General features: G+C 50.1%; 1 protein-coding gene across 3 annotated transcripts in view; it reads right to left on the minus strand.

Annotated features, from left to right (window-relative positions):
• The window catches only part of trim55a (tripartite motif containing 55a), a 194,574-nt gene that overhangs the window by 55,245 nt on the left and 113,965 nt on the right, over positions 1 to 25,364 (minus strand). For 2 of the 3 annotated variants that reach the window (XM_072467652.1, XM_072467651.1), the window contains exons 3-5: positions 6,785 to 6,950; positions 4,658 to 4,753; positions 3,297 to 3,530 (exon numbers count right to left, since the gene is read on the minus strand). In XM_072467652.1, coding sequence (XP_072323753.1) covers positions 3,297 to 3,530; positions 4,658 to 4,753; positions 6,785 to 6,950 — 496 coding nt within the window. Of the gene's footprint in view, positions 1 to 3,296; positions 3,531 to 3,554; positions 4,517 to 4,657; positions 4,754 to 6,784; positions 6,951 to 25,364 lie in introns of those variants that run through there. The other variant, XM_072467653.1, reaches the window with a different exon arrangement.

The following is a 25,364-nucleotide window of genomic DNA, read 5'->3' on the forward strand; positions in this document are numbered from 1 at the left end:
CCTGTAGTGGCCAGAATTGCTGATTCTGAGGCCATGTTGATGCTGCTGAGAAATGCGACGGCGTTTCCGATGGCGTAAAAACTTAGGCTGGTATCTCCCGCAGTTGGCGGGGTGGCCCGTAACGGCGTGAAGAGCGGCGCGAACCACTCCGGCGTCGGGCCGCCAGGAAGTTGCGGAATCCTCCGCACTTCTGGGGGCTAGGCCGGCGCCGGAGGGATTGGCGCAGAGCCAACCGGCGCTGAAGGGCCGCCATGGGCCGGCATGAGTTGGCGCATGTGCAGAACTGCCGCCGTGTTTCCTGCGCATGCGCAGGGGGTTTCTTCTCCACGCGGGCCATGGCGGAGCCTTACAGAGGCCGGCGCGGAGGGAAAGAGTGGCCCCCACGGCACAGGCCCGCCTGCAGATCGATGGGTCCCGATCGCGGGCCAGGCCACCGTGGTGGGCAACCCCCCCGGGCCGGATCACCCCCGGGCCCCCCCCCCCCCGAGGACTCCGCTAGCCACCCTCCAAGCCAGGTCCCGCCGGGAGGGACCATGTCTATTTTACGCCGGCGGGACTGGCTGGAAATGGGTGACCGCTCGGCCCATCGGGGCCCGGAGAATTGCCAGGGCCCCCGACCGGTGCGATCCCCGCCAGAAAACTGGTGCCGGAGAATTTGGCAGCTGGTGTCGGAGCGGCGGGGTGGGATTTACACCCCCCCCCTTCCAGGGATTCTCCGACCCGGCGGGGGTTCGGAGAATCCCGCCCCTAGCCTCAGGCTCAGAGAATCCCACCAAGAAAGATAGGGGAGGGATGAATGGAGGAGGGGTAGCAGTATTGATTAAAGAAAATATTGTAGTGCGTTTAGTGATTTAAAGAGAGGATGTCCTGGAGCAGTCAAGGAAATAATCCATTTGGTTAAAGTTAAGAAAAACTAGAGGTACCTTGACACTACCCGGAGTATTCCACAAACTACCAACTATTCAGAAAAATCTAAAGGAACAAATTTACAGAGAAACTCCTGAAAGATCAAAAACTATAGGGTAGTGATATTAGGAAACTTTAATTTTCCTGGGATAATAATAGTGTAAAGAGCAGAAAGGAGGAAGAGTTTCTGAAGTCTGTTCGGGAGAATTTTCTTGATCAGTACGTTCCCAGTTCAGAGAAGAAGAGACTTTGCTGGATTTGATTCTGCAGAATGAGGTGGGTTAACTGGATATCAGTAGTGGAACATTTAGGAAACAGTGATCCTAGGTTAGCTATAGAGAAGAAGAAGGAGCCATTTTGAGTAAAAAATACTTAATTGGAAAAAGTTCAATTTCAGTGGGTTGAGAATTGATATGTCCCAGTTAAATTGGAATCAAAGATTGGCAGGTTAAATAATAGAACAACGGCTACCTTTAAAAATGAGATGATTCAAGTAAAGCTGCATTCTCACAAAGAGGAATGGTGTAAAAAACAAAGCCAGAGCTCCCTAGATGATGAAATAGATAGAGAATAAGTTGAAGCAGAGGAAGAGAATGTATGACAGACGTTAGGTTTATGATTCAAATGAAAAGCAGGCTGAAAATAGAAGTACAGAGGGGAAGTGGAAAAGGAAACAAGAAAAGCAAATAGAGAATTAGAGAAGACGCTAACACAAGATGATCCAGAAATCTTCCATAGGCATTTAAATAGTAAAAGGATAGTAAGCAAGAGGTAGATGATTAAGGAACAAAAGGAAGATCAACACAGGACATGGCAGAGCTGTTAAATGAATACTTTGTATCTGTCTTTCCCAAGGAAGAAGATTCTGCAAAGGTCATACGAAAGAGGAGCTAGTTGAGATATTGGATGGGCTCAAAATTGATAAAGAAAGGTTGGCTGCATTAAAGTTGATAAGTCACCAGGACCAGATGAAATGCATTCAAGGAAACTGAGGGAACTAAGGGTGAAAATGGCTTAAGCGTTGGCCATAATCTTCCAATTCACATTGGAGGGGGTGGTGCAAGAAGACTAGAGAATGGCAAATATTACACCCGTGTTCAAAAAAGGTTGCAAACCTAGTAACTATAGACCAATCAGTTTAACTTTGGTGGGGGAAAAGCTTTTAGAGCCAATAATCTGGGACAGAACTGTCACTTGGACAGTTGTAAATGAACTAAGGAAAGGGAGCACAGCTTTGTTAAAGGCCAGTCGTGTTTAACAAACTCAATTTAATTTTTTGATAAGGTAACAGAGTGGATAATGAGGTTGATGGGATGTATATGAACTTCCAATAGAATGTAAAATGCCACATAATAAGCTTGGCATGAAATTTGAAGCCCATTGAATCAAAAGGGCAAGTGGCAGCATAGATGCAAGGTTGGCTGAAAAATAGGTAATAGTGGTTATTTGGACTGGAAGAAGGAATACAATGGGATTTTCCAGGGATTAGTATTTAGGACATCTGATTTCCTTAATATATATTTATGACCTAGACTTGGGTGCAATTTCAAAATTTGTAAATGATCTATGAGGATGATAGTGATAGACATCAAGAGGGCAGAGGCTGGTAGCTAAGAGGAGATTTTATAGAGATGTTTAAAATCATGAGGAGTCTAGGCAGAGTACATAGAGAGAAATTATTTCCATTGAGATTAAGAACAAGAAGCTGGCTGTTTAAGGTGGTTGGCGAAAGAAGCAAAAATGACATGAGGAAAAACCCTTTTATACTGCAGATGGTCAGGATCCAGAATGCATTGCCTGACAATGTGATTGAGGCATATTGAATTGTGGCTTTCAAAAGAAATTGGATCTGTACCTGAAGAGAAAACATTTGCAGCGTTGTGGTGACAGGGCATGAGTGTGGGACTAGCTGAGTTGCGCTTGCAGAGAGCCAGCATGGGCATGACAGGCTGAATGATCTCATCTATGTTGTTACCATTGTATGATTATGTGATTGTAACTCCACAGAAATGTTAAAGTCAACATTTATATTAAGCTACATTTGAAATTCAGTGCGCACCAATGTTTGCCTGGCTACACATGAACTGTATGTGCTCTTGCCTACCTTTTTAAATCAGAACCAATTTTTTACATTTCTTACATTATTGTACATTCCCAAGGTTGCCTTCAGGATGAGAAGTCAAACATTTAAAGTGGCAATGTTACTCTTTGTAACAACCCCAAATCTGATAAAATATTATACCAGAATATTTTAACTATTATCACTAATAATAATTGGAGGAACAGTATTAAGCACCTTGTGCTAAAACAAGGATTGGTGCAGTATCACTCCTGAGATATGCCTATATTCTTATGTACTTTTGCCGAAGGGACATTGAGTAAGCCAGTACCTGTAAGAAGACTGCTATTTCAGGCTCCTCCATACACTGCAATCCAGACTCGATGGTCTTGGATACCCCCTCAAGGTGTTCTCCATATTCCCGAATCAAAGAGCGAATATGTTGCATCTTTTCTTCCTGTTCCGCGGTGATATGTTGCAACATGTCCTTTTTCTTCTCCTCTAACGTTGCATACAGACCATCAAGCTTTTCACACATCAGTTCCTTTTGCCTGCGACTGTTATCCTGGAACATGGAGACACTAGTTACTTTTCACAAGATGAATTTCTTCAAATTCTAATTAGCTTCATCCACAAACAAAAAACTAATGTGCAAAAGACTCCTGGGGCAGGTTTCTTCGTCCCGCCGCGCCAGATTTTTGGTTCAGCACGCCATCAGAATTCTCCGTTTCGGCGCCAGTCAATGGGGTTTCCCATTGTGGGGCAGCCCCACCCCGTCGGGAAACCCCCGGGCTGCCGGCAAAACGGACCATCCCAACGGCGGAGAAATCAGCCCCTGGTTTTTAGCACATTGGAATTATGTTGTGTCCACATTTTTATTGCAAACAAATTTGTTTGTCCACTTTGTTAAGTGGACAAACAAATTTCATAAAAAGGCTTAAAAGCTTGCTTGCTAATATTTGCAAGGGATAGCTTCATTTTCCAACCCTTCCCACTGGTGGAATCTTCGGGTCCCACTGAAGTCAACCCCCGCTGTGGGTTCCCAGCGGCAGGATGGGTGAGGCATGCAAATTGCCATTGACTTTGGTGGGACTGGAAGATCCTGCTAGCAGCCAATGATGAGCTGCCTCTGCCATGGGAAAACTCGCCACATGGGGGGGCGGGCAAGGCAGGGAGGGGTTTCTGGAAAATTCCGGTCTGAATCTTTTTTTTTCATTGTCTCAATGTATTACATCTATCATTGTGAAAATGTACAGGAATAGAAAATTATTCTTTATGGCCCATGCAGTAAATCTGAGGATGTAGTATGTTGGGGAACCAGCACGCAGGCCAGAGTGTGGTAGGTGCAGGTTTGATTGGCCACATACTGAGCACTTGATCTTATGGTGCAGGGAGATATTGATCCGAGATAGGGTTGTTCTTTCCTTATAAAGATGGGAAGGGAATCGCTGGGCTATTCATACTGACACAGCTGTCACGTGTTCCAATGGTTCAGCGCAGTATTGCAGGAGGCTTGGTAATAGGCCTCTAAGGAACAGCTGAATTGTGCCCCTAGAGAACAGGACAAAACAGGAGTTTAACTTCTAAATTTATTTGGTGAAAATGTGAATAATGTATCTTCGAAATACTTCTGGCATATTTGCATTTTATTTGTTTGTATTTGCGATGTGGCTTTACAAATGTCAGAAATACCTCAATATTTCTGCATGTCTCTTCCAGTTGAGCGATTGCTGTTTGAATCTGGTCATTGCTTGCTACTAGTATTGCAATTCCATCGCTGAACTCAGACTGAACGAAAAAAACAGAAAATGCTAAATTAGCTAAGCAAGAATTAGAAGGCCCGTGGTATAGTTTTCATCTTTCTCAACATTATTTTCATTCATATGTCACCTATATGGGATTTCAGGCATCCTATAACAATGATCGGATCAAGCAAGCTAACTAACCAATCACAATCAAGAATTTTCACAGACAGCAAACTAAAAAGTAAAAAGCACTGATTATCTTTCAGGTTTTAAGCATTTTATAGAGAGCGAAATCAAGGTTGGGACATACACATGGGTTTAAGGTAGAAGATAAAATATCATTGAAAAGCATTAAAAATAACCAAAGTATTTTTTAATATTTTAAAATTCTGTGCATTTAAAAAATGATAATAGAGCAATAGACATTGCACAAATACAAAATTAGGTTTTCACTGTCAGTTTCACAGTTGTAACAACAGTGCGCACTGACAGCTTTTCCTTCATTACAACTGCAAAATCATGTTTGGTGCATCAGGAGCACAGCAGTGATTAATTGATTTTTAAGAAGTAATAAAATGTAATATTTTAATCAATGTAAGGGATAGTGAGCCATGTATGCTTATGTCTATCTCAGATTATACAATTCTTCAGGGGACTCTTTATCTTAATATACCACCAATAATTTGAAACTTTGCAGCTATTATCATGGTACAATACAGTGGGTTCAATTGCAAGCTACTAATTATTTGTAGATAAAACTTAAGTTGGGTTAACGCTAACCAATGACTCTGTGATAATCAGTGCAAATGGAAATTCAGAAACTTCTTGTGAGATCGTTAGTCACTTTGAACAAACAATCACTGAGCTGAGGCATTAGCAAAATAATTTCAGGGATGACTCATAACACTGACCCAACCAAAGCATTAGGTAATATAATATAGTGGGTCTGTAACTCATCAACAGATAGGTAGTGCTGTGGCAGTGGACCATGACAATCCCACCATCATGTTCAGGCCTGAAACAGCAGTGCAGTTTGTCAAAGGAGGGACTGAGCAATATCTGGGGCGGGATTCTCCGACCCCCCGCCGGGTCGGAGAATCGCCGGGGGCTGGCGTGAATCCCCCCCCCCCCCCCCCCCCCCCCCGCCAGTTGCCGAATTCTCCAGCACCGGATATTCGGCGGGGGCGGGAATCGCGCCGCGCCGGTTGGCGGCCCCCCCCCCCCCGCCAGCGATTCTCCAGCCCGGATGGCCCGAAGTCCCGCTGCTGGAATGCCTGTCCCGCCGGCGTGGATTAAACCACCTCTCTTACCGGCGGGACAAGGCGGCACGGGCGGGCTCCGGGGTCCTGGGGGGGGGCGCGGGGCGATCTGGCCCCGGGGGGTGCCCCCACGGTGGCCTGGCCCGCGATCAGGGCCCACCGATCCGCGGGCGGGCCTGTGCCGTGGGGGCACTCTTTTCCTTCCGCCTTCGCCACGGTCTCCACCATGGCGGAGGCGGAAGAGACTCCCTCCACTGCGCATGCGCGGGGATGCCGTGAGCGGCCACTGACGCTCCCGCGCATGCGCCGCCCGGCAATGTCATTTCCGCGCCAGCTGGCGGGGCACCAAAGGCCTTTCCCGCCAGCTGGCGGGGCGGAAATCAGTCCGGCGCGGGCCTAGCTCCTCAAGGTTAGGGCTCGGCCCCTCAAGATGCGGAGGATTCTGCACCTATGGGGCGGCGCGATGCCGGACTGATTTGCGCCGTTTTTGGCGCCGGTCGGCAGACTACGGAGAATTTCGCCCCAGATATTTCACTTTGAAGCCGTGGCTCCAAAAATAAACTGCTCAACCATTTGTGCTTGTGTTGCTAATTTCCCTTTAAAAATAAACATCAACCAACAAATGAAAGCATGACACCATTGTCATCATAAGAAGGAGACGCATGAAAGTGAAAATTGGGTGAAGACATGAATGACAAAAATTACACTGAAATAGTCACGGGAACTGGATACTTTTCTATCCCTTGATTCAAAATCACTAGACAGAAGAAACCGTTCTTAAAGAAAATCTATGGAGAAGAGAAAATAAGACCTACCTTTTGTCTTTTGTAAATATTATTGAGTGGCGCCACTTCACAGTCTTTATGAGCACCAAACACTTTACACATGGAGCACGTCGGCACTTCACATGTCAGACAATAAATGTTGATTCGTTCATCATCGTGTTCTTCACACATGGGTTGTTCACACTTCTTCTCAGGTCTGCAAAGAAAACCAATGAATCTATACTCTTGATTCTTCACAATAAATAGAATGTTGACTGATCATTTTATTGACCTGTCCTTTCCCAGTTACTAGATGGGTGTCCCAACATGACACAGCCTGTCCTTTTATCTCATTTCCTCCTTGGAATTGTTTGGTCGCTCCTTGGCTTATGGAGCTTGCCATTTAGGGAATTGCTCCACTTTTCCACTTTACAAAAGACAGGGAAAACCTGGCCAGATAAAGTTGAAAAAAAGTTGGACAAATTATTTCAAATACTTGATTCCAGGATGAAATATATGGATTATGCCACATCTGGGAATAGTACAAGGACATGGAGAATGAATAGGGCGAAATTTAAAATCGGAATAGAAAACCTTTATTAATGGAAGATTTTCAAAATCCACACTCCCTGCCAGAAATCCCTGGTTATATGTTAAAATCAATGGATTGAATAATCACAATAGAGTCTACCTGTGACTTGACAATGTAAATCATTGGAGCTAACATTAAGAAAATCAGCTCGATACTGTATGCTTCCCCTTAAAAATACACCAGGTAAGTATGAACATATAGTTAAGCGTATACATATGTTAAATATGTATAAAGGTGCAAATTGCCCAAATCAATTCTTAATCCATATAAAATGTGTGGTAAGGGTATTTTTCTCCTGAAAAGGTATAGCACAGTGGATGCTGAACATCTGAAATAAAAATAGAAATACTCAGCAGGTCAGGTAGAATTAATTAAGTGCGTTATGAGCTTGATTGATTATCTTAAATTGGATATTACTGTAGCTATTAGCATGTCCAGTGCTAGATAGCCCATGTTTGCAAAACTCAAAACACAAGGCTTCATATTAGATGTGATTCTACGATTGGGCAGCTCTTGCTGAACAATTATGAATTAATCATGAAGAAAGAGGGCTTGGTTAAGGTGCTAAATGAGAACTTTGCATCTGTTTTTACCAAGGTTGAAGATGCTGCCAACGTCATGGTGAAATGACAAGTAATTGAGACACTAGGTGGGCTAAAAATGGATAGAGAGACATTTGAAAGGCTGGCTGTACTTAAATTACCCAGGACTTGATCAGATGCATCTAAGGATTCTGAGGGAAATAAGGATGGGAATTGTGTAGACACTTACCATAATTTTCCAATTCTCCATAGATACAAGGGTGGTGCCAGAGAACAGGAGAATTTCAAATTATCCACCCTTGTTTAAAAAAAAGAATGTAAGGATAAGCTCAGAAACTACAGGCCAATCAGTTTAATTTCAGTGATAGGAAAGCTTTTGGAGACAATAATCTGGGACAAAATTAAAAGTCACTTGGACAAGTGTGGATGATGCCAGCACAGATCTGTTACAGGTAAATTGTGTGTAAACATGACCTGCCTTTGATGAACCAATGCTGCGTTTGTCCAGTGGGACATTCTATCCAGATGTCTCACTATTTCTTCCTTGATGATGGATTTAAGCATTTTCCCCACGACAGAAGTTAAGTTAACCGGCCTATAGTTACCGCCTTCTGTCTACCTCCTTTTTTAAACTTGGAAGCTGATTAATTATACACAAATGAGTTCCCCTCTGACTCTCCTGGTGGGATAGCAGCTGATTCGTCAGCTCGCCATCAGCTGGTGGGTTTGAATGCCCCGGCACCATATTTAAATACCAGTCCAGCACACTCATATCATTCTCTCCAGCACATATGTCTTCAACATATGCAAGTTGTCAGCAACTCAGAAGAAAAAGGCTAACAGTCTCAAGAAGAAGTCTGTTGCTTGATTCAACCTCCCTGCAAGGCCTATCACCTGTGAGGCGTCCATGACCCACTTGGACCTCTACCCACAGCACCTGGAGTCTTCATCCATGCAGCCTTGCAGGGTTCAGTTTCCCTTCCCTTGGTCTTCCATCTGCCTTCTATTATTTGTCTTCTTCATCCGCCTCCTAGCTCCTCTGTCTGCCATCGTGAGCCCTCGTACTCCCGCCCCCCCCCCCCCTTCCTTGCACAGCCCTCCTTCAGCATTGCCCACTTTCTACATTAGGCCACACCCCTCACCCCCCAGCTTCACATCGCACTCCACCCCCAGTCAAACTTCAGACCTTTGTTGCGGTTGCAGCATGAGTCCCACAACACGGGCGGGATTCTCCACTCCCGCGCCGAAGTGCCCACGCCATTGTGAATGCCGTTGAGGTTCACGCCGGCGCGAAACGGCCCCTATCCCGACCGATTCAGGGCCCGATAATGGGCTAGGAGCGGGGCCGCGTCATTTACATGCGCCAGGCCTTGTCGCCACATAAAGGCGACGCCGCATACATGATGCGGCCGGCGCCGCATAACTGGCGTCACCAGCGCATGCGTGGTTGCCGTCCTCTCCGAGTCCGCCCCACAAGAATTTGTCAGACGGATGTTGCGGGGCTGCGGAAGAAAGGAGGTCCTCCTTCAGAGAGGACGGCCCGACGATCGGTGGGCACCGATCGCGGGCCAGACCCCATTTGAGGCCCCCCCGGTGCGGGATCCCCCCCCCCCCTCCCACAGGCCACCCCCCCAGCGTTCCCGCGCTGTTCCCGCCGGCAGCAACCAGGTGTGGACGGCGCTGGGGGAACCCGCTGTTTTGGCCTGGCCGCTCAGCCCATCCGGCTTCAAAGTGAGAAGCTTTGATCTGAAATTTATTTTCAACACTTCTAAGTTTCTGTGGCAGAAACTCCTATTTTTATACAGTTTCTACTTGGTTAGATCATCTTTAGCAAATGTGGGTGTTGAAGCTCTACGTAAATTCCTTCCCTTTTTATCAGGTTATATCATACCTTATTATGAGTAAATTATTCAATTATTGAAGATTGCTTTAATGTGTAGTGAGCTTTTATCTGGTCAATAAATGTTTGTGATATTAAGTAAATGATTAATTAATGATTTCAAATTCATTGTTAATGATTCAAGAGGTATTGCACCATCTAAAGCTAGAGTGAAATGCCAAATGCAGGCAATTGGGACTAGTTTAGTGATATGGACAAGGTGGGCGGAAGGGCCTGTTTTCATGCTGTAAACCTCTAAGACTATGAAATGAATCCTTCTCCTTTGAATAAAAACACATCAGTGTGGCCTTTTGCAGACAAAGTTGACCCTGGTTTATCATGGTGCCCTTTTAACATTTCTTTTCTGAAAGAATAAGTCATTTATAATGTGAAATAAACAGAAACTATAAGCATACAAATGAAAAGCAGAAGTAGGCCTTTCGGCCCCTCGAGTCTGCTCCGCCGCCATCCAATTAAATCATGGTTGATCTAATTGTAACCTCAACTTCACATTAAGGCCTACCTCAGATAACCATTCATCCCTTTTGCTCAACAAGAATCTATATAGCTCTGCCTTAAAAATATTCAAATACTTTGCTTTTACTGTCTTTTAAGGATGAGAGCTCCAAAGATCCTCTGAGCGAAAATAAATTCCCCTAATCTCTGACTTAAATGTGACCCTTGGTTCTAGATTCTCCCACAAGAGGAAACAAAGGGCGAAATTCTCCCCTAACGGCACGTGTCCGCCGACTGGCGCCAAAAACGGCGCCAATCAGACGGGCATTGCGCCGGCCCAAAGGTGCGGAATGCTCCGCATCTTTGGGGGCCGAGCCCCAACATTGAGGGGCTAGGCCGGCGGCGGAGGGATTTCCGCCCCGCCAGCTGGCGGAAATGGCGTTTGTTGCCCCGCCAATTGGCGGAAATGGCGTTTGGTGCCCCGCCAGCTGGCGCGGAAATGCGGCGCATGCGCGGGAGCGTCAGCGGCCGCCGACAGTTTCCCGCGCATGCGCAGTGTGGAGAGTCTCTTCCGCCTCCGCCATGGTGGAGGCCGTGGCGGAGGCGGAAGGGAAAGAGTGCCCCCACGGCACAGGCCCGCCCGCGGATCGGTGGGCCCCGATCGCGGGCCAGGCCACCGTGGGGGCACCCCCCGGGGTCAGATCGCCCCGCGCCCCCCCCCAGGACCCCGGAGCCCGCCCACGCCACCTGGTCCCGCCGGTAAATACCAGCTTTGATTTACGCCGGCGGGACAGGCAATTTCTGGGCGGGACTTCGGCCCATCCGGGCCGGGGAATTGAGCGGGGGGTCCCGCCAACCGGCGCGGCCCGATTCCCGCCCCCGCCCAATCTCCGGTACCGGAGACTTCGGCGGGGGCGGGATTCACGGCGGCCAACGGCCATTCTCCGACCCGGCGGGGGGTGGGAGAATGACGCCCAACCTCTCTACATCCACTCTGTTAAAACCCCTAAGGATCTTATATATTTCAATCAAGTCACCTCTTACTCTTTTGAACTCCAGCAGATATAAATCTTGCCTGTCCAACTTTCCTTCATAAGATAACCCACCCATTCCAGGTATTAATCCGGTGAACCTTCTCTGAACTGCTTCCAATATATTTACATTCTTCCTTAAATAAGGAGACTAATACTGTACACAATACTCCAGATGTACTCTCACCAATGCCCTGTACAACTGAATCATAACCTCTCTACTCCAGTCCCGTTGCAAAAACAATAAAATCCTATTAGCTTTCCTGATTATTTGCTGTACCTGCATACTAACCTTCTGTGGGGCGAAATTCTCCGGTATCAGCGCGATGTCCACCGACTGGCGCCCAAAACGGCGCAAATCAGTCGGGCATTGCGCCGCCCCAAAGGTGCGGAATGCTCCGCATCTTGGGGGGCCGAGCCCCAACCTTAAGGGGCTAGGCCCGCGCCGGACGAATTTCCGCCCCGCCAGCTGGCGGAAAAGGCCTTTGGTGCCCCGCCAGCTGGCGCGGAAATGACATCTACGGGCAGCGCATGCGCGGGAGCGTTAGCGGCCGCTGACAGCATTCCCGCGCATGCGCAGTGGAGGGAGTCTCTTCCACCTCCGCCATGGTGGAGGCCGTGGCGAAGGCGGAAGGAAAAGAGTGCCCCACGGCACAGGCCCGCCCGCGGATCGGTGGGCCCCGATCGCGGGCCAGGCCACCGTGGGGGCACCCCCCGGGACCAGATCGCCCCGCGCCCCCCCCCCAGGACCCCGGAGCCCGCCTGCGCCACCTTGTCCCGCCGGTAAGGTAGGTTTAATCTACGCCGGCGGGACAGGCATTTTAGCAGCGGGACTTCGGCCCATTCGGGCCGGAGAATCGCGGGGGGGGGGGGGGGGGCCGCCAACCGGCGTGGCGCGTTTCCCGTCCCCGCCTAATATCCGATGCCGGAGAATTCGGCAATCAGCGGGGGCGGGATTCACGCCAGCCCCCGGCGATTCTCCGACCCGGCGGGGGGTCGGAGAATCTAGCCCGTGATTTATGCACTCAGATATCCAGATCCCCTCTGCATCTCAGAGCTTTGCAATCTCTCGCCATCTTGATAAAATGCTTCTTTTTTTTCTTCCTGCCAATTTCACATTTTCCAATATTATACCCCCTTTGCCAGATTTTTGCCCACTCACCTAACCTATCTATATCCTTTTGTAGCCTCCTTAAGTCCTCCTCACAATTTATTTTCATATCTATCTTTCTATCGTCAGCAAATTTAGCAACCATACCATCAGTCCCTTCATCTAAGTCATTGTATAAATTGTAAAATGTTGAGGCCCCCAAGACTGATTGCTGTGACACACCACTCATTCCATTCTGCCAAAGGCCTGTGAAAAAGATCTCTGTTTCCTGTTAGCTAGCCAATCTTCTGTCCATGTCAATGTATTACCCCTTACACCATGAGCTTATATTTTCTGTAATAATTTACAATGTGCTACCTTATCAAATTGTCAAGAACCAGAGAACAGTGAGTTAAGGTGAATGGCTAAATAGCCAAAGGTGATATAAGGAAAAACGTTCTCATGTAGCGTATGGATAGAATCTGGAATGCCCTGACCGAGATTATGGTGAAGGCAGGCACTTGTAACTTTCAAAAGGGAATTAGATAATTATCTGAAGCACTCTATCTCTTTGATTGTAACATTCACACTGCCCACTTTGGACTAGTGGAGGGAAAACCGTAATGGGGAGGAATTTTCACCTCCGATTCTGATGGACGGGAAGGCCAGAGGGGGCAGAGAATCCAGAGGAAGTCCACAAACAGCTTTTACGCCGGTGGGATTTCCTATTGAGTTTGTAGCCCACCTCCCCCCCCAACCAGCCAATGACGTAATGGAGTTCTCACCATGAAAGTTCAGGAACTCTATTAACATACATTTAAGTCATTCGCGAGCCTCCCGCTATATCATTACTTCCATGTGAGGATTTCTCCCCAGCCGGCGTATTAACATCACGTCGGTAAGGTTTTCAAAAGCTTTTGACAAACGGGGAGGTGGTGAACGAAACCTGTTCAGGCGCACAGTTAAGTACAGCCCCCAGGGGGGAGAGGGGCAAGCAAGGGCAGTACCCTGGCACTGCTATCTGGCACTGTCAAGGAGAACTCCCGGAGGAGCTTCGCTGGGGACGCTGGGAGGGTTCCTTGGGAGGGGGGGTTCCTTGGGAAGGGAGTCCCATTTCCATGGTGGGGGTGGGTTCCCGGGGGGGGGATCCCGAGTCTGTTGGTGTGGGGGGGACATGGATTCCGGGAGGTATTTGTGTTTTTTAAAATCTTTTTCCATTTGGGACGCCCTTATCTGTCAGGAGTCGAGGGTGCTGGCGGGCTGTGAACTGAATGAGCCTGCCCTGCCAGGGTCACATCGTGGAACCCACCTTCCAGATTTTTTTGGACTTGCGTGTCAAAATATGGTGGGAAAAGCCAACAATGCAGCCAGTGGGATGCACGCTGCTTTACCCGCCTGAGTTGACACATAGTCAAAAATTTGAAAATTCTGCCCTAAACCAATGCATTGAGGACTGTTGATCAATATAAAAATCTGTGAAAAAAGATACAGTTCCAGGACATTTTGAACTGCTGCAAACTGAGCACAACTGAATCTGTCACAAGGGGTGAAACAAAATGACAAATGACCTTTCAATGGATGGCCAAACTAAACATTCTTTCGAAAGTCTTTAGTGGTTAAAAGTTCAAAACTTACCCTCAACTTCAGACTATATCCCTTTTGCCAAAACTGGGAATAAATGCCTTGGGTGGAACTTTCTCAAAAAATGACAAAGGATAATTTTGGGCGTCACAGTAGCACAGTGGTTATGATTGTTGCTTCTCAGTGCCAGGGACACGGGTTCAATTCCCAGCTTGGGTCACTATCTGTGCGGAGTCTGCACATTCTCCCTGTGTCTCCCTGGGTTTCCTGCAGGTGCTCTGATTCCTCCCACAAGTCCTGAAAGACGTGCTGTCAGGTGAATTGGACATTCTGAATTCTTCCTCAGTGTACCCGAACAGGCACCGGAGTGTGGCGACTAGGGGATTTTCACAGTAACTTCATTGCATTGTTAATGTGAGCCTATTTGTGACACCAATAAAGATTATCATTATTATTTTGGGCACAAAAATCAGGGCGAACAGCCGGCGCAAATCTGATTACGATCTTCCCGCACTTAGTAATTTTCTTTTGGAGGGAGTGTGTGTTTTAGACTGGTGTGAGAAAGGCGGGGCCTAAACACACTGGCAGGTCCGGCTCCTCAGAGATTTTTAAAGCGTGGCCCAATCTCAAAGTTAAGTGACGTGCCCCCTTACTGACACCCCCTCCACGGACACGCACATCTTTAACTCCCTTACATTTACGGACGGCGAGGACAAAACCAAATACAAGACGGTACTGTTGAAGTTCGACGAACACTTCAGCATTGAAGTAAACGAGAGCTTCGAGAGGTACCTGTTCCAGCAGCGCCTGCAGGGTAAGGACGAACCTTTCCAGTCTTACTTAACACACCTCCGCATCCTCGCGCAGTCCTGCGGCTATGGGACCACCCTTGACTGATACGCGACCAGATCGTTTTCGGGGTCATGTCGGACACCCTGCGCCAGCAGCTCTTTCGGGTCAAGCAACTCACCCTGGCGACTGCCGTCGAGACCTGTGTCCTGCATGAGAACGCCACCAGCCGGTGCTCACACATCCAGGCGGCCGAAACGGCGCGGCGCGGGCCCCACGTGGCGGAGCGGGTCCAGACGATCGAGTACCTCCCGGGCCGCGGCCTGGGGGAGGCCGGCCATTTTGCGCGCTTTCTGAGGCCTCCCGCGCTTGTACGCGCCAAAAGAGGGGACGCTGATGCAGAGGAACGCGATGTGCAGGCGCGCACTATGCAAGACCGCACCGCGCATGCGCGGTGGCGCAACAAACGTACTGACGTCACGACGTGCGGCAACTGTGGCTCCGCACATTTAAAGCAGCAATGTCCGGCCAAAGCGCAACAATGCCTACGCTGTGGCAGGTTGGGCCACTATGCTGCCTGCTGTCGAGCTGCTCACCCTGCCAACTCGTACCCGTTTAACCAGCCTCGCAGAAACGTTCGGGCAATTCTACCCACGTTCACCGAGTCCGATCCCGACATCACACAGACCAATGACACTGAGGACAGGGAGCCTTTCCACATTGCTGTCATCAACAAGAACAAGCTGTCCCCGAGTCGAATGCACCAGCCGCTGTCTGTGCACAGCATTAATCCGGATGACGAGTGGTGTGCCACACCGACGGTCAACCGATCCCAGATCAGATTCCACCTGGACACTGGTGCCTCTGCCAATCTCCTCGCATGGTTAGCATTCCAGACCCTGAAGGTTATACCACCTATTCTGCCATCCAACTGTCAACTCGTTGACTATAATGGCAACGTCATCCCCACCACGGGGTCGTGCCAGCTCAAAGTGACACACAACTCTCGTAAAGCCACACTACCATTCGAAATCGTGGGCTCCTCAAAGGACTCTCTGCTAGGTGCACAGGCGTGCAAACTCCTCCACCTCGTTCGGCGTGTACACTCTCTCTCTCCAGAAGGCACGTCCGATTTCCCAGATGCAGACTTTAGGGCGCAGCTCAACTCAATCGTCATGCACAACCAGGATGTTTTCGAGGGCATGGGCACACTGCCCTACCCGTACAAAATCCGGCTTAAACAGGATGCCACCCCGGTAGTTCACGCACCTCGCAGAGTCCCACACCCCTCAAGGACCGCCTCAAGCAGCAGCTGCAGGACCTTCAGGACCAAGGAATGCTTTCCCGGGTAACGGAGCCGACTCCGTGGGTCAGCTCCATGGTGTGCGTCAAGAAGCCTTCCAGCGAGATCCGGATCTGTATAGACCCGAAAGACTTAAATCGCAATATAATGAGGGAACATTACCCCATACCCAAACGTGAGGAGATCACGTGCGAGATGGCTCGGGCAAAAATATTCACCAAGCTTGATGCCTCAAAGGGCTTCTGGCAGATTCAATTGGATCAGTCCAGCAGGAAGCTGTGCACTTTCAACACTCCATTTGGCAGATACTGCTACAATAGGATGCCATTTGGCATCATATCGGCCTCTGAAGTGTTCCATCGCATCATGGAACAGATGACGGAGGGCATCGAATGGGTGCACGTCTATGTGGACGATATCATTATTTAGTCTACCACACCGCAGGAGCACATCAGTCGCCTTCAGCACGTCTTCAAACGGATATGGAACCAGGGCCTGCGCCTTAACCGAGCCAAATGCTCTTTTGGACAAACTGAGCTGAAGTTCCTGGGGGACCACATCTCCCGGTTGGTGGTGCGGCCGGATGCCGAGAAGGTGGCAGCCATCACGGCCATGCAGAAGCCCACAGACAAGAAGGCGGTGCTACGCTTTCTCGGAATGGTCAACTTCCTGGGGAAGTTCATCCCTAACCTCGCTTCCCACACTACAGCTCTCCGGCACCTTGTCAGGAAAAGAACTGAATTCCAGTGGCTTCCCACCCACCAGTGTGAATGGGAGGAGCTCAAGGTCAAGCTCACCACCGCCCCGGTACTGGCGTTCTTCGATCCTGCAAGGGAGACGAAGATCTCGACTGATGCCAGCCAATCTGGCATTGGGGCGGTCCTCCTGCAACGGGATGACGCCTCATCATGGGCCCCAGTCGCCTATGCGTCACGGGCCATGACCCCCACAGAGCAGAGCTATGCACAGATTGAAAAGGAGTGCCTAAGCCTGTTGACTGGCATTGACAAGTTCCACGACTATACGTATGGCCTTCCCCAGTTCGCCGTGGAGACTAACCATCGCCCGTTGGTTGGCATCATTCAAAAGGACCTCAATGATATGACCCCTCACCTCCAGCGCATTCTGCTCAAACTCCGGAGGTACGACTTTCAACTTTTCTACACCCCGGGTAAGGACCTCATCACAGCAGATGCTCTGTCCAGGGCAGTCAACACGCCGTCCGACCCTGAGGGGTTTGTTTGCCAAGTCGACGCACATGTAGCCTTCGCTTCTGCCAATCTGCCGGCCACTGATGCACGCCTGGCCCACATTCGCTGTGAGACTGCAGCCGACCCCCTTCTGCAACGTGTGATGTGCCACATGACGGACGGGTGGCTCAAGGAACAATGCCCACAGTTTTCCAATGTTCGGGACGACTTGGCAGTCGTTGGTGTCCGCCTGAAGCTGGACCGCATCGTGATCCCACACAGCATGCACCGGCTTAACCGATGGTAATAGGACAGGGTCCACAGATTAGCTGGTAATGCACGTACCCAAGTTAGCATTGTGCTGTTACAGTTAAGTAGTTAATAAAATTGAGTTACACCATCTCCAGCCGTGTTGGATCGTTTGTACATCAGAACACCCAACATGACAGATAGGTGTGTGGGAGGCACGACTGGTGGACTCGTGGTTTGTGGTGTCTGGAGGTGGCACTTCAACAGGTGGAAGTGGAGGGGGAATTGGTTGTGGGCGTATGAATTTCCGCGGTGCCCTTCGATTTCTGCGAACAATGGTGCCATCAGACATTTTAGCACATAGGATCTGGGCGTAGCCAGCCGAACGATGACAGCGGGGCAGACCACCCACCATCAGGTGTCTTGATCCTGACAGTGTCTGCTGGGGATAGCACGTCCAGATCAGTGGCATGTGCGTCATAGTTCTGTTTCTGACTATTGCGCAGCTGTTGCATCTTTTGTAGTACCGGTAGGTGATCTGGGTTGGGCAGGTGTAGGGCTGGAAGTGTTGTTCGCAGGTCCCTGTTCATCAGCAGTTGAGCTGGTGACATGCCAGTTGATAAGTCGCCCGGTACGCTAGTAGTGCAAGGTGTATGTCGGAGGCGGAGTCTGAGGCCTTGTGGATGAGCTGCTTAACGATGTGCACCCCTTTTTCGACTTTGCCATTGGACTGCTGGTAGTGCGGACTGAAGGTGACGTGTCTGAAGTTGTAGCTCTTAGCGAACGTGGACCATTCTCGACTGTGGAAACACGGGCCATTGCCGCTCATGACGGTATTCGGGATGCCATGCCGCGAGAATGTCTCTTTGCACGCTTTGATGATGGTCCTTGAGGTGAGGTCGGACAGCTTCAGCACCTCCGGAAAGTTCGAAAAGTAATCAATGAGTAGGATGTAGCCGCGACCATTCGCGTGGAATAGGTCAATGCCTGGAGCGGTTTCCAGCTCGTGTTGTTGGAGCATCTCCTTGCTCTGTGCAGGTTGGAACCTCTGACAGGTTTCGCAGTCTAGGGCCAGGTCTGTAATATCTTGGTTGATGCCGGGCCAGTGGATGACTTGTCGGGCCCTGCGTCTGCACTTTTCTATGCCCAGGTGTCCCTCATGAACCTGCCGCAGCACCATACGCTGGAGATGCAGCGGGATCACTATTCTGTCCATCTTCAGCAGGATGCCGTTGATCAGCGTTTGGTCGTCCTTGATGTTGTAGAATTGAGGGCATTCCCTTTCGGCCACCCGTTGTTGAGGTTGTGGATGACTCGCTGCAACAGGGGGTCTTTGGCCGTCTCTTCTCTGATGAGAATGAGCTTTTTGTCTGTTGCAAGGAGGTTGCTTGCACACATTTGCACCTGCGATTCAATGTGCTGGATGATCTCCAGTGGCTCACTCGGTGAGGTGACGGAGCGGGACAATGCATCGGCAATGAAGAGCTCCTTGCCAGGCATGTACACCAGATTGAAATCATACCTCCGGAGTTTGAGCAGAATCCTCGGCAATCGGGGCGTCATGTCGTTCAGGTCCGTTTGGATGTTGTGGACCAGAGGTCTGTGATCCGTCTCAACGGTAAACGTTGGCAGGCAGTAGACGTAGTCATGGAATTTGAGGATGCCGGTGAGAAGACCTATATACTCCTTTTCAATCTGTGTGTACCTGGTCTCAGTCGGTGTCATTGCCTGTGACGCGTATGCTACTGGGACCATGATGATGTGTCGTTTTTTTGTAGCAGCACCGCCCCAATGCCATCCTGACTCGCATCAGTCGATATCTTAGTTTCCCGATCTGGGTCAAAGAATGCAAGGACGGGTGCAGTGGTGAGCTTGGCCTTCAGCTCCAACCACTCTGTCTGGTGTTCCGTCTTCCACTTGAAGGCGGTTGATTTCTTGATCTGTTTTCTGAGGGCCGTTGTGTGTGTGGCCAAATTCGGGATTAATTTGCCTTGGAAGTTTACCACTCCAAGGCAGCGCAGTACTGCTTTCTTGACCTCGGGAACTTTCATTGCCTCGATGGTTTTTATTTTGTCCGTGTCCGGGCGTACACTTTGTTTCGATATCTGATCACCCAGGAACTTCAGCGTGGATGTCCCAAAACAGCACTTGGCTTTGTTTCATTTGAGGCCATGTTCATGTATGCGTCAGAATACCCTCTTTAGTCGTGACACATGTTCCTCCGGAGTTGAAGACCAGATTATGATATTGTCAATGTAGACACGAACCCCTTCTATTCCTTCCATCATCTGTTCCATGATGCGATGGAATATCTCTGATGCCGAGATGATGCCAAATGGCATTCGGTTGTAGCAGAATCTGCCAAAAGGTGTGTTGAAGGTGCAGAGCCTTCTGCTGGATTCTTCAAGTTTAATTTGCCAAAATCCTTGGGTGCGTCCAGTTTTGTGAAGAAGCGCACATGTGCCATCTCGCTCGTGATTTCTTCCCTTTTTGGGATTGGGTAATGTTCCCGCATAATGTTTTTGTTTAGATCCTTGGGGTCGATGCAGATGCGTAGGTCCTCCAAAGGCTTTTTTACGCACACCATCGAGCTGACCCAGTCCGTTGGTTCAGTGAGCTTAGAGATAATGCCTTTCTTTTGTAGGCTTGTGAGCTCTGCTTTCAGTCGCTCCCTCAGTGGAGCAGGGACTCTTCGTGGTGTGTGGACCACTGGTTGGTGGATTCCGAGGACGAATAGAACGCGGTGATGGATGTCAATCACTGCCCCACCCAGTTCAAACTGGACACAGGTGCCTCCGCCAACCTGATCTCGCAGTTGGACTTCACGAGAATCAAGGAGGCTCCCAAAATCCTTCCAGCTGCCTGCAAACTCCTGGACTACACTGGCAACGCAATTAAGGCACTGGGGTCCTGCCATCTGACAGTGTCCAACCGACACATACAGACAAGCCTACGCTTCGAGATTGTTCAACCAGACAGGGCATCCCTGCTAGGTGCGCACGCCTGCAAGCAACAGAACCTCATCCAAAGAGTCTACACCATGACGCCGTCTTATCCGGATCTTCAGGCCAGCACGACGACATCCTGACCCAGTACCCAGATGTCTTCAGCGGGATGGTCACACTTCCATAAGAGTACAAGATTCTAGTGCGGCCTGGACCAATTGAGGTTTCCAAAGGTGGAAGAAGGACTGGTGGCGGGATTGGGGGCCCCGATTGGGCTGGAGGAGCAGACCAAAGGGATAGAAGCATGCAGGCGGGGAAGGCACCAGGGCCGGATGGTTTCCCGGTCGAGTTCTATAAAAATATATGGGCCTGTTGGGCCCGTTGCTAGTCAGGACCTTTAATGAGGCAAGGGATGGGGGGGCTTTGCCCCCGACGATGTCCCGGGCACTGATCTCCTTGATCCTGAAGCGGGACAAGGATCCCCTGCAATGTGGGTCTTACAGACCGATTTCCTTGCTAACTGTAGATGCCAAGGTGCTGGCGAAGATCTTAGCCACGAGGATTGAGGATTGTGTGCCGCAGATCATCCATGAAGACCAGATGAGGTTTGTGAAGGGGAGGCAGTTGAACGCGAATGTGCGGAGGCTTTTGAACGTTATCATGATGCCGTCGAGGGAGGAGGAGGCGGAGATAGTGGTGGCGATGGACGCTGAGAAAGCCTTCGATAGGGTAGCGTGGGGGTACCTGTGGGAGGTGCCTTCGATAGGGTAGAGTGGGGGTACCTGTGGGAGTGCTGAAGAGGTTTGGGTTTGGGGAGGGGTTTGTCAGGTGGGTTAGGCTGTTGTATGAGGTCCCGAAGGCGAGTGTGGCCACAAATAGGAGGAGGTCCGAGTACTTTCGGTTGCACCGAGGGACGAGGCAGGGGTGTCCCCTGTCCCCCCTGCTCTTCGCACTGGCGATTGAACCCCTGGCTATGGCACTGAGGGAGTCAAGGAACTGGAGGGGGTTGGTGCGGGGTGGGGAGGAGCATAGGGTGTCGCTCTATGCGGACGACCTGCTGCTGTATGTGGCGGACACAGTGGAGGGAATGCCGGAGGTAATGAGGATTCTTAGGCAATTCGGGGACTTTTCGGGGTACAAGCTCATCATGGGGAAGACCAAGCTTTTCGTGGTTCACACAGGGGCCAGAAGGCGATTGGCGAGCTCCCACTAAAAAGGGCGGAGAGGAGCTTCAGGTATTTCAGGTGGCCAGGAGCTGGGGGGCCCTGCATAGGCTTAATTTTACAAGGCTGGTGGAGCAAATGGAGGAGGAGTTCAAGAGGTGGGACGCATTGCCGCTGTCCTTGGCGGGTAGGGTGCAGTCAATCAAAATGACGGTGCTCCCAATGTTTTTGTTCCTGTTCCAGTGCCTCCCCGTGTTTATCCCGAAGGCTTTTTTTAGGCGGGTTAACAGGAGTATAATGGGGTTTGTGTGGACGCGAGGGACACCGAGGGTGAGAAGGGTGTTCCTGGAGCGGAGTAGAGATAGGGGGGGACTGCCGCTGCCCAACCTCTATGGGTACTACTGGGCCGCCAATGCGGCGATGGTGCGCAAGTGGGTGATGGAGGGGGAGGGGCTGCATGTACGAGGCTGGAGATGGCGTCTTGTGTGGGTACGAGTCTGAGGGCGCTGGCAACTCCCTCCAAGAAGGTATACCACGAGCCCGGTGGTGGCGGCTGCCCTCAAAATCTGGGGGCAGTGGAGGCGGCACAGGGGGGAAGTTGGGGCCTCGGCGTAGATCCCAATGCGGGGGAACCACCAGTTCGCCCCAGGGAGAACAGGTGGATGGTTTTCACGGTGGCACAGGGCAGGGATACGAAAGTTGGGGGACCTGTTTGTGGACGGGAAGTTCGCGAGCCTGGGTGAGCTGGAGGAGAAGTACGGGCTCCCCCCGGGGAACACCTTCAGGTACTTAGAGGTAAGGGCGTTTGCCAAACGGCAGGTGGTGGAATTCCCACGGCTCTGCCACATACAGTACAGGACAGGGTGCTCTCGGGGGTGTGGGTGGGAGTGGGAAGATCTCGGAAACTTACCAGGTTATGCAGGAGGAGGAGGAGGCCTCGGTGGTGGAGGTGAAAGGTAAGTGGGAGGAGGAGTTGGGAGAGGAGATTGAGGAAGGGACGTGGGCAGATGCCCTAGGGAGGGTGAACTCTTACTCATCGTGCGCGAGGCTCAGCCTCATACAGTTTAAGGTGCTGCACAGGGCACACATGACCGGGACAAGGAAGAGCCGGTTCTTTGGTGGTGAGGACAGGTGTGGTAGGTGCTCAGGGAGCCCAGCAAACCACACCCATATGTTCTGGGTATGCCCAGCGCTGGTGGAATTTTGGAAGGGCACAGCGAGGACGGTGTCGAGGGTGGTAGGATCCAGGGTCAAACCGGGCTGGGGGCTCGCAATATTTGGGGTGGCAGAGGAGCCGGGAGTGCAGGAGGCAAAAGAGGCCAGAATTCTGGCCTTTGCGTCCCTGGAAGCCCGGCGAAGGATTCTTCTCCAGTAGAAGGATGCGAGGCCCCCCAAGCGTGGAATCCTGGATCAGCGATATGGCGGGGTTCATTAAATTGGAGACGGTGAAATTCGCCTTGAGAAGGTCGGTACAAGGGTTCTTTAGGCAGTGGCAACCGTTCTTAGACTTCCTGGCAGAACGGTAGACATTGGTCAATGGCAGCAGCAACTCGGGGGGTGGGAGGGGGGGGGGGGGGGGGGTTTACTTTATTTTTGTTTTTGTTATTTACACTGAAGGGTTTGAGGGGGTGTATATACCTGTTATGTTAAGTCGGGGTTTTAATGTTAACTTATTATCTATGTACAGGGGGGAGGTGGGTATGGAGGGTTGCTTTTCTAGACTGTGTTTTGTACTTAACCCTGTTGGGTTCTTCTTTCATTTTGTTATTGGTATTTTATGAAATGCTTAATAAAAATTATTTTTTTTTAAAAAAAGTTTCCACAGTGTTAAACAGCGTTTGCCTCTTGCAGGGCATTTTTTTCTAAAGTGGGTGGTGCCACAGTTTGCACCCGTCATGACGTCGGCATCATGATGCTCAGTGCGTCGTTGCGCATGCGTGGCTCGGTTCTCGGCCGTTTGCACCTCCGCAGTGCGGTTCTCGGCCGCTTCGCATTCCCGGTCGTATTGTGTATGCACCGGGCCCCGGGAGGAGGGCGCGAAATTGCTGCCGTCGGAGATGTGGAGGCGCTGCCTCCGGGAGATGGCCTGAACACTCTCCACCTCGTGGGAGGCTTGTTTTTCACTCTCAGCGTTTTTGTATTGTGAGTAGCGATTTTTTGAACGCGCATTCACAGTGCACGTTTCAATAGTGACTTTTAAGGTCATGTGCTTGATTTTCAGCAATTGCCCTCGCAGAGTATCAGAGTGGACTCCAAAAATGATTTGGTCTCTGATCATGGAGTCAGTTATGTCACCGAAGTTGCAGGATTGGGCTAGCAGTCTCAGGTTAGTGAGATAACTATTGAAGGATTCATCTTTACCTTGCATCCTCTGCTTAAAGATATAGCGCTCAAATATTCTGTTCGTGTCCACCTCGCAGTGGCTGTCGAATTTCTTCAGGATGGTTTGGTATTTTGTTTTGTCCTGCCCTTCTGTGTATTGAAACGAGTTGAAGATCTCTATCGCATGGTCACCCGCAGTGGTCAGTAGAAGAATGGGTCATCAGAACAGGACACAATCAATGGGTAATCAGGACACCCAGAGGTAGCATTACCACAAGGGGGCACTACATGACCACTATAAAAAGGACAAGGCACACATGCTCTGCCTCTTCCACCGGCAGAAACCTAGAGAGCAAGACAGGGTTGATCAACAGCAACATCACACCCTAGCACGTGGTATAGAGCAAGCTTGTAAAGTTAGCAGAGTAGACTGAGTTACTAGAGTCAGATTAGCAGAGTGTTGAACTCATTTAGGAGCATTGTTAATCGCTCAATAAATACGTTGAACTTATCTCAGAGTCTGGAGCTTCCTTCAGCAAAGCCTACATCAAGTAGCAGAACGCAACATGGTACAGGAGTGACTGCTCAATCTCCCTAGTTCAACTCAGCAAGGTCAGAGACAACCAGCAACCGAATCCAGGCACGATGGACAAGATTCAGGCTCCTCATCAACTCAGGACCATTGGTTATCTTAGTGCTAACTGGCAGGGGGTCATGACTGTCACTACATTTATTGATCAGTAGCTATATACCCTGGTGTTATTATATACATATATACATTGGTGTAAGTATGTACGCAGGTATGCCTTTGTGCATCACCACAGGGAACACCCCCAACCCTTGACCACAGAGTGGCAGCCACCCCCCCCCCCCACCACAAAATGCTTGGTCACCTGTCCTACCCCACCCCCCACACAAACCATTCTGGCTTCAGAGTGACCAAACCCCACGCCCCATCCTTGCTGGCATCAAACCCCCCACCCCCATCGTTGTAAATATCCCTCCCCCCCTCAAGTGAGTTGCACTCCACTATCGGCACGTCAAAGACTCTGCCCCCTTTTGGCCCCCCTTCTGGCCATGCCCCTTTGGCAGTGCCAACTTGGAAGTAGCAACCTGGCTCTGCCTCCTAGCAGTGCCACGCACTGACTTGCCATGTCCCCATCCACCCGGGGGCTACTATGGCACCTAAGTTGTGGTCATCACATCTGGCTCCGTGTGTGGAGACCAGTAGTGATTCGCGCCAGCACCATGTCACGCCAACAGGTGGGAACATAGCACGTACCCGGAAGATTCGGTGTCAAACCGACCTTTGCATTTTGAAATCTCTTTAAATGCATGGTAACCAGGCTCAGTGTCCCCTTATGTATTTATAGGGCTGAACCAGTTGAAAAGGAGTTGGGGCAATGGGTAAAAGTTCTCTCTTCCTCCATTTTCTTCAGTCACACAAAAGTAGAAGTGTATAGAACTTTACAGCACAGAAACAGGCCATTTGACCCAGC

Source organism: Scyliorhinus torazame, chromosome 11 (genome assembly GCF_047496885.1).
Source record: "Scyliorhinus torazame isolate Kashiwa2021f chromosome 11, sScyTor2.1, whole genome shotgun sequence".
In the NCBI taxonomy this organism is placed as follows: Eukaryota; Metazoa; Chordata; class Chondrichthyes; order Carcharhiniformes; family Scyliorhinidae; genus Scyliorhinus; species Scyliorhinus torazame.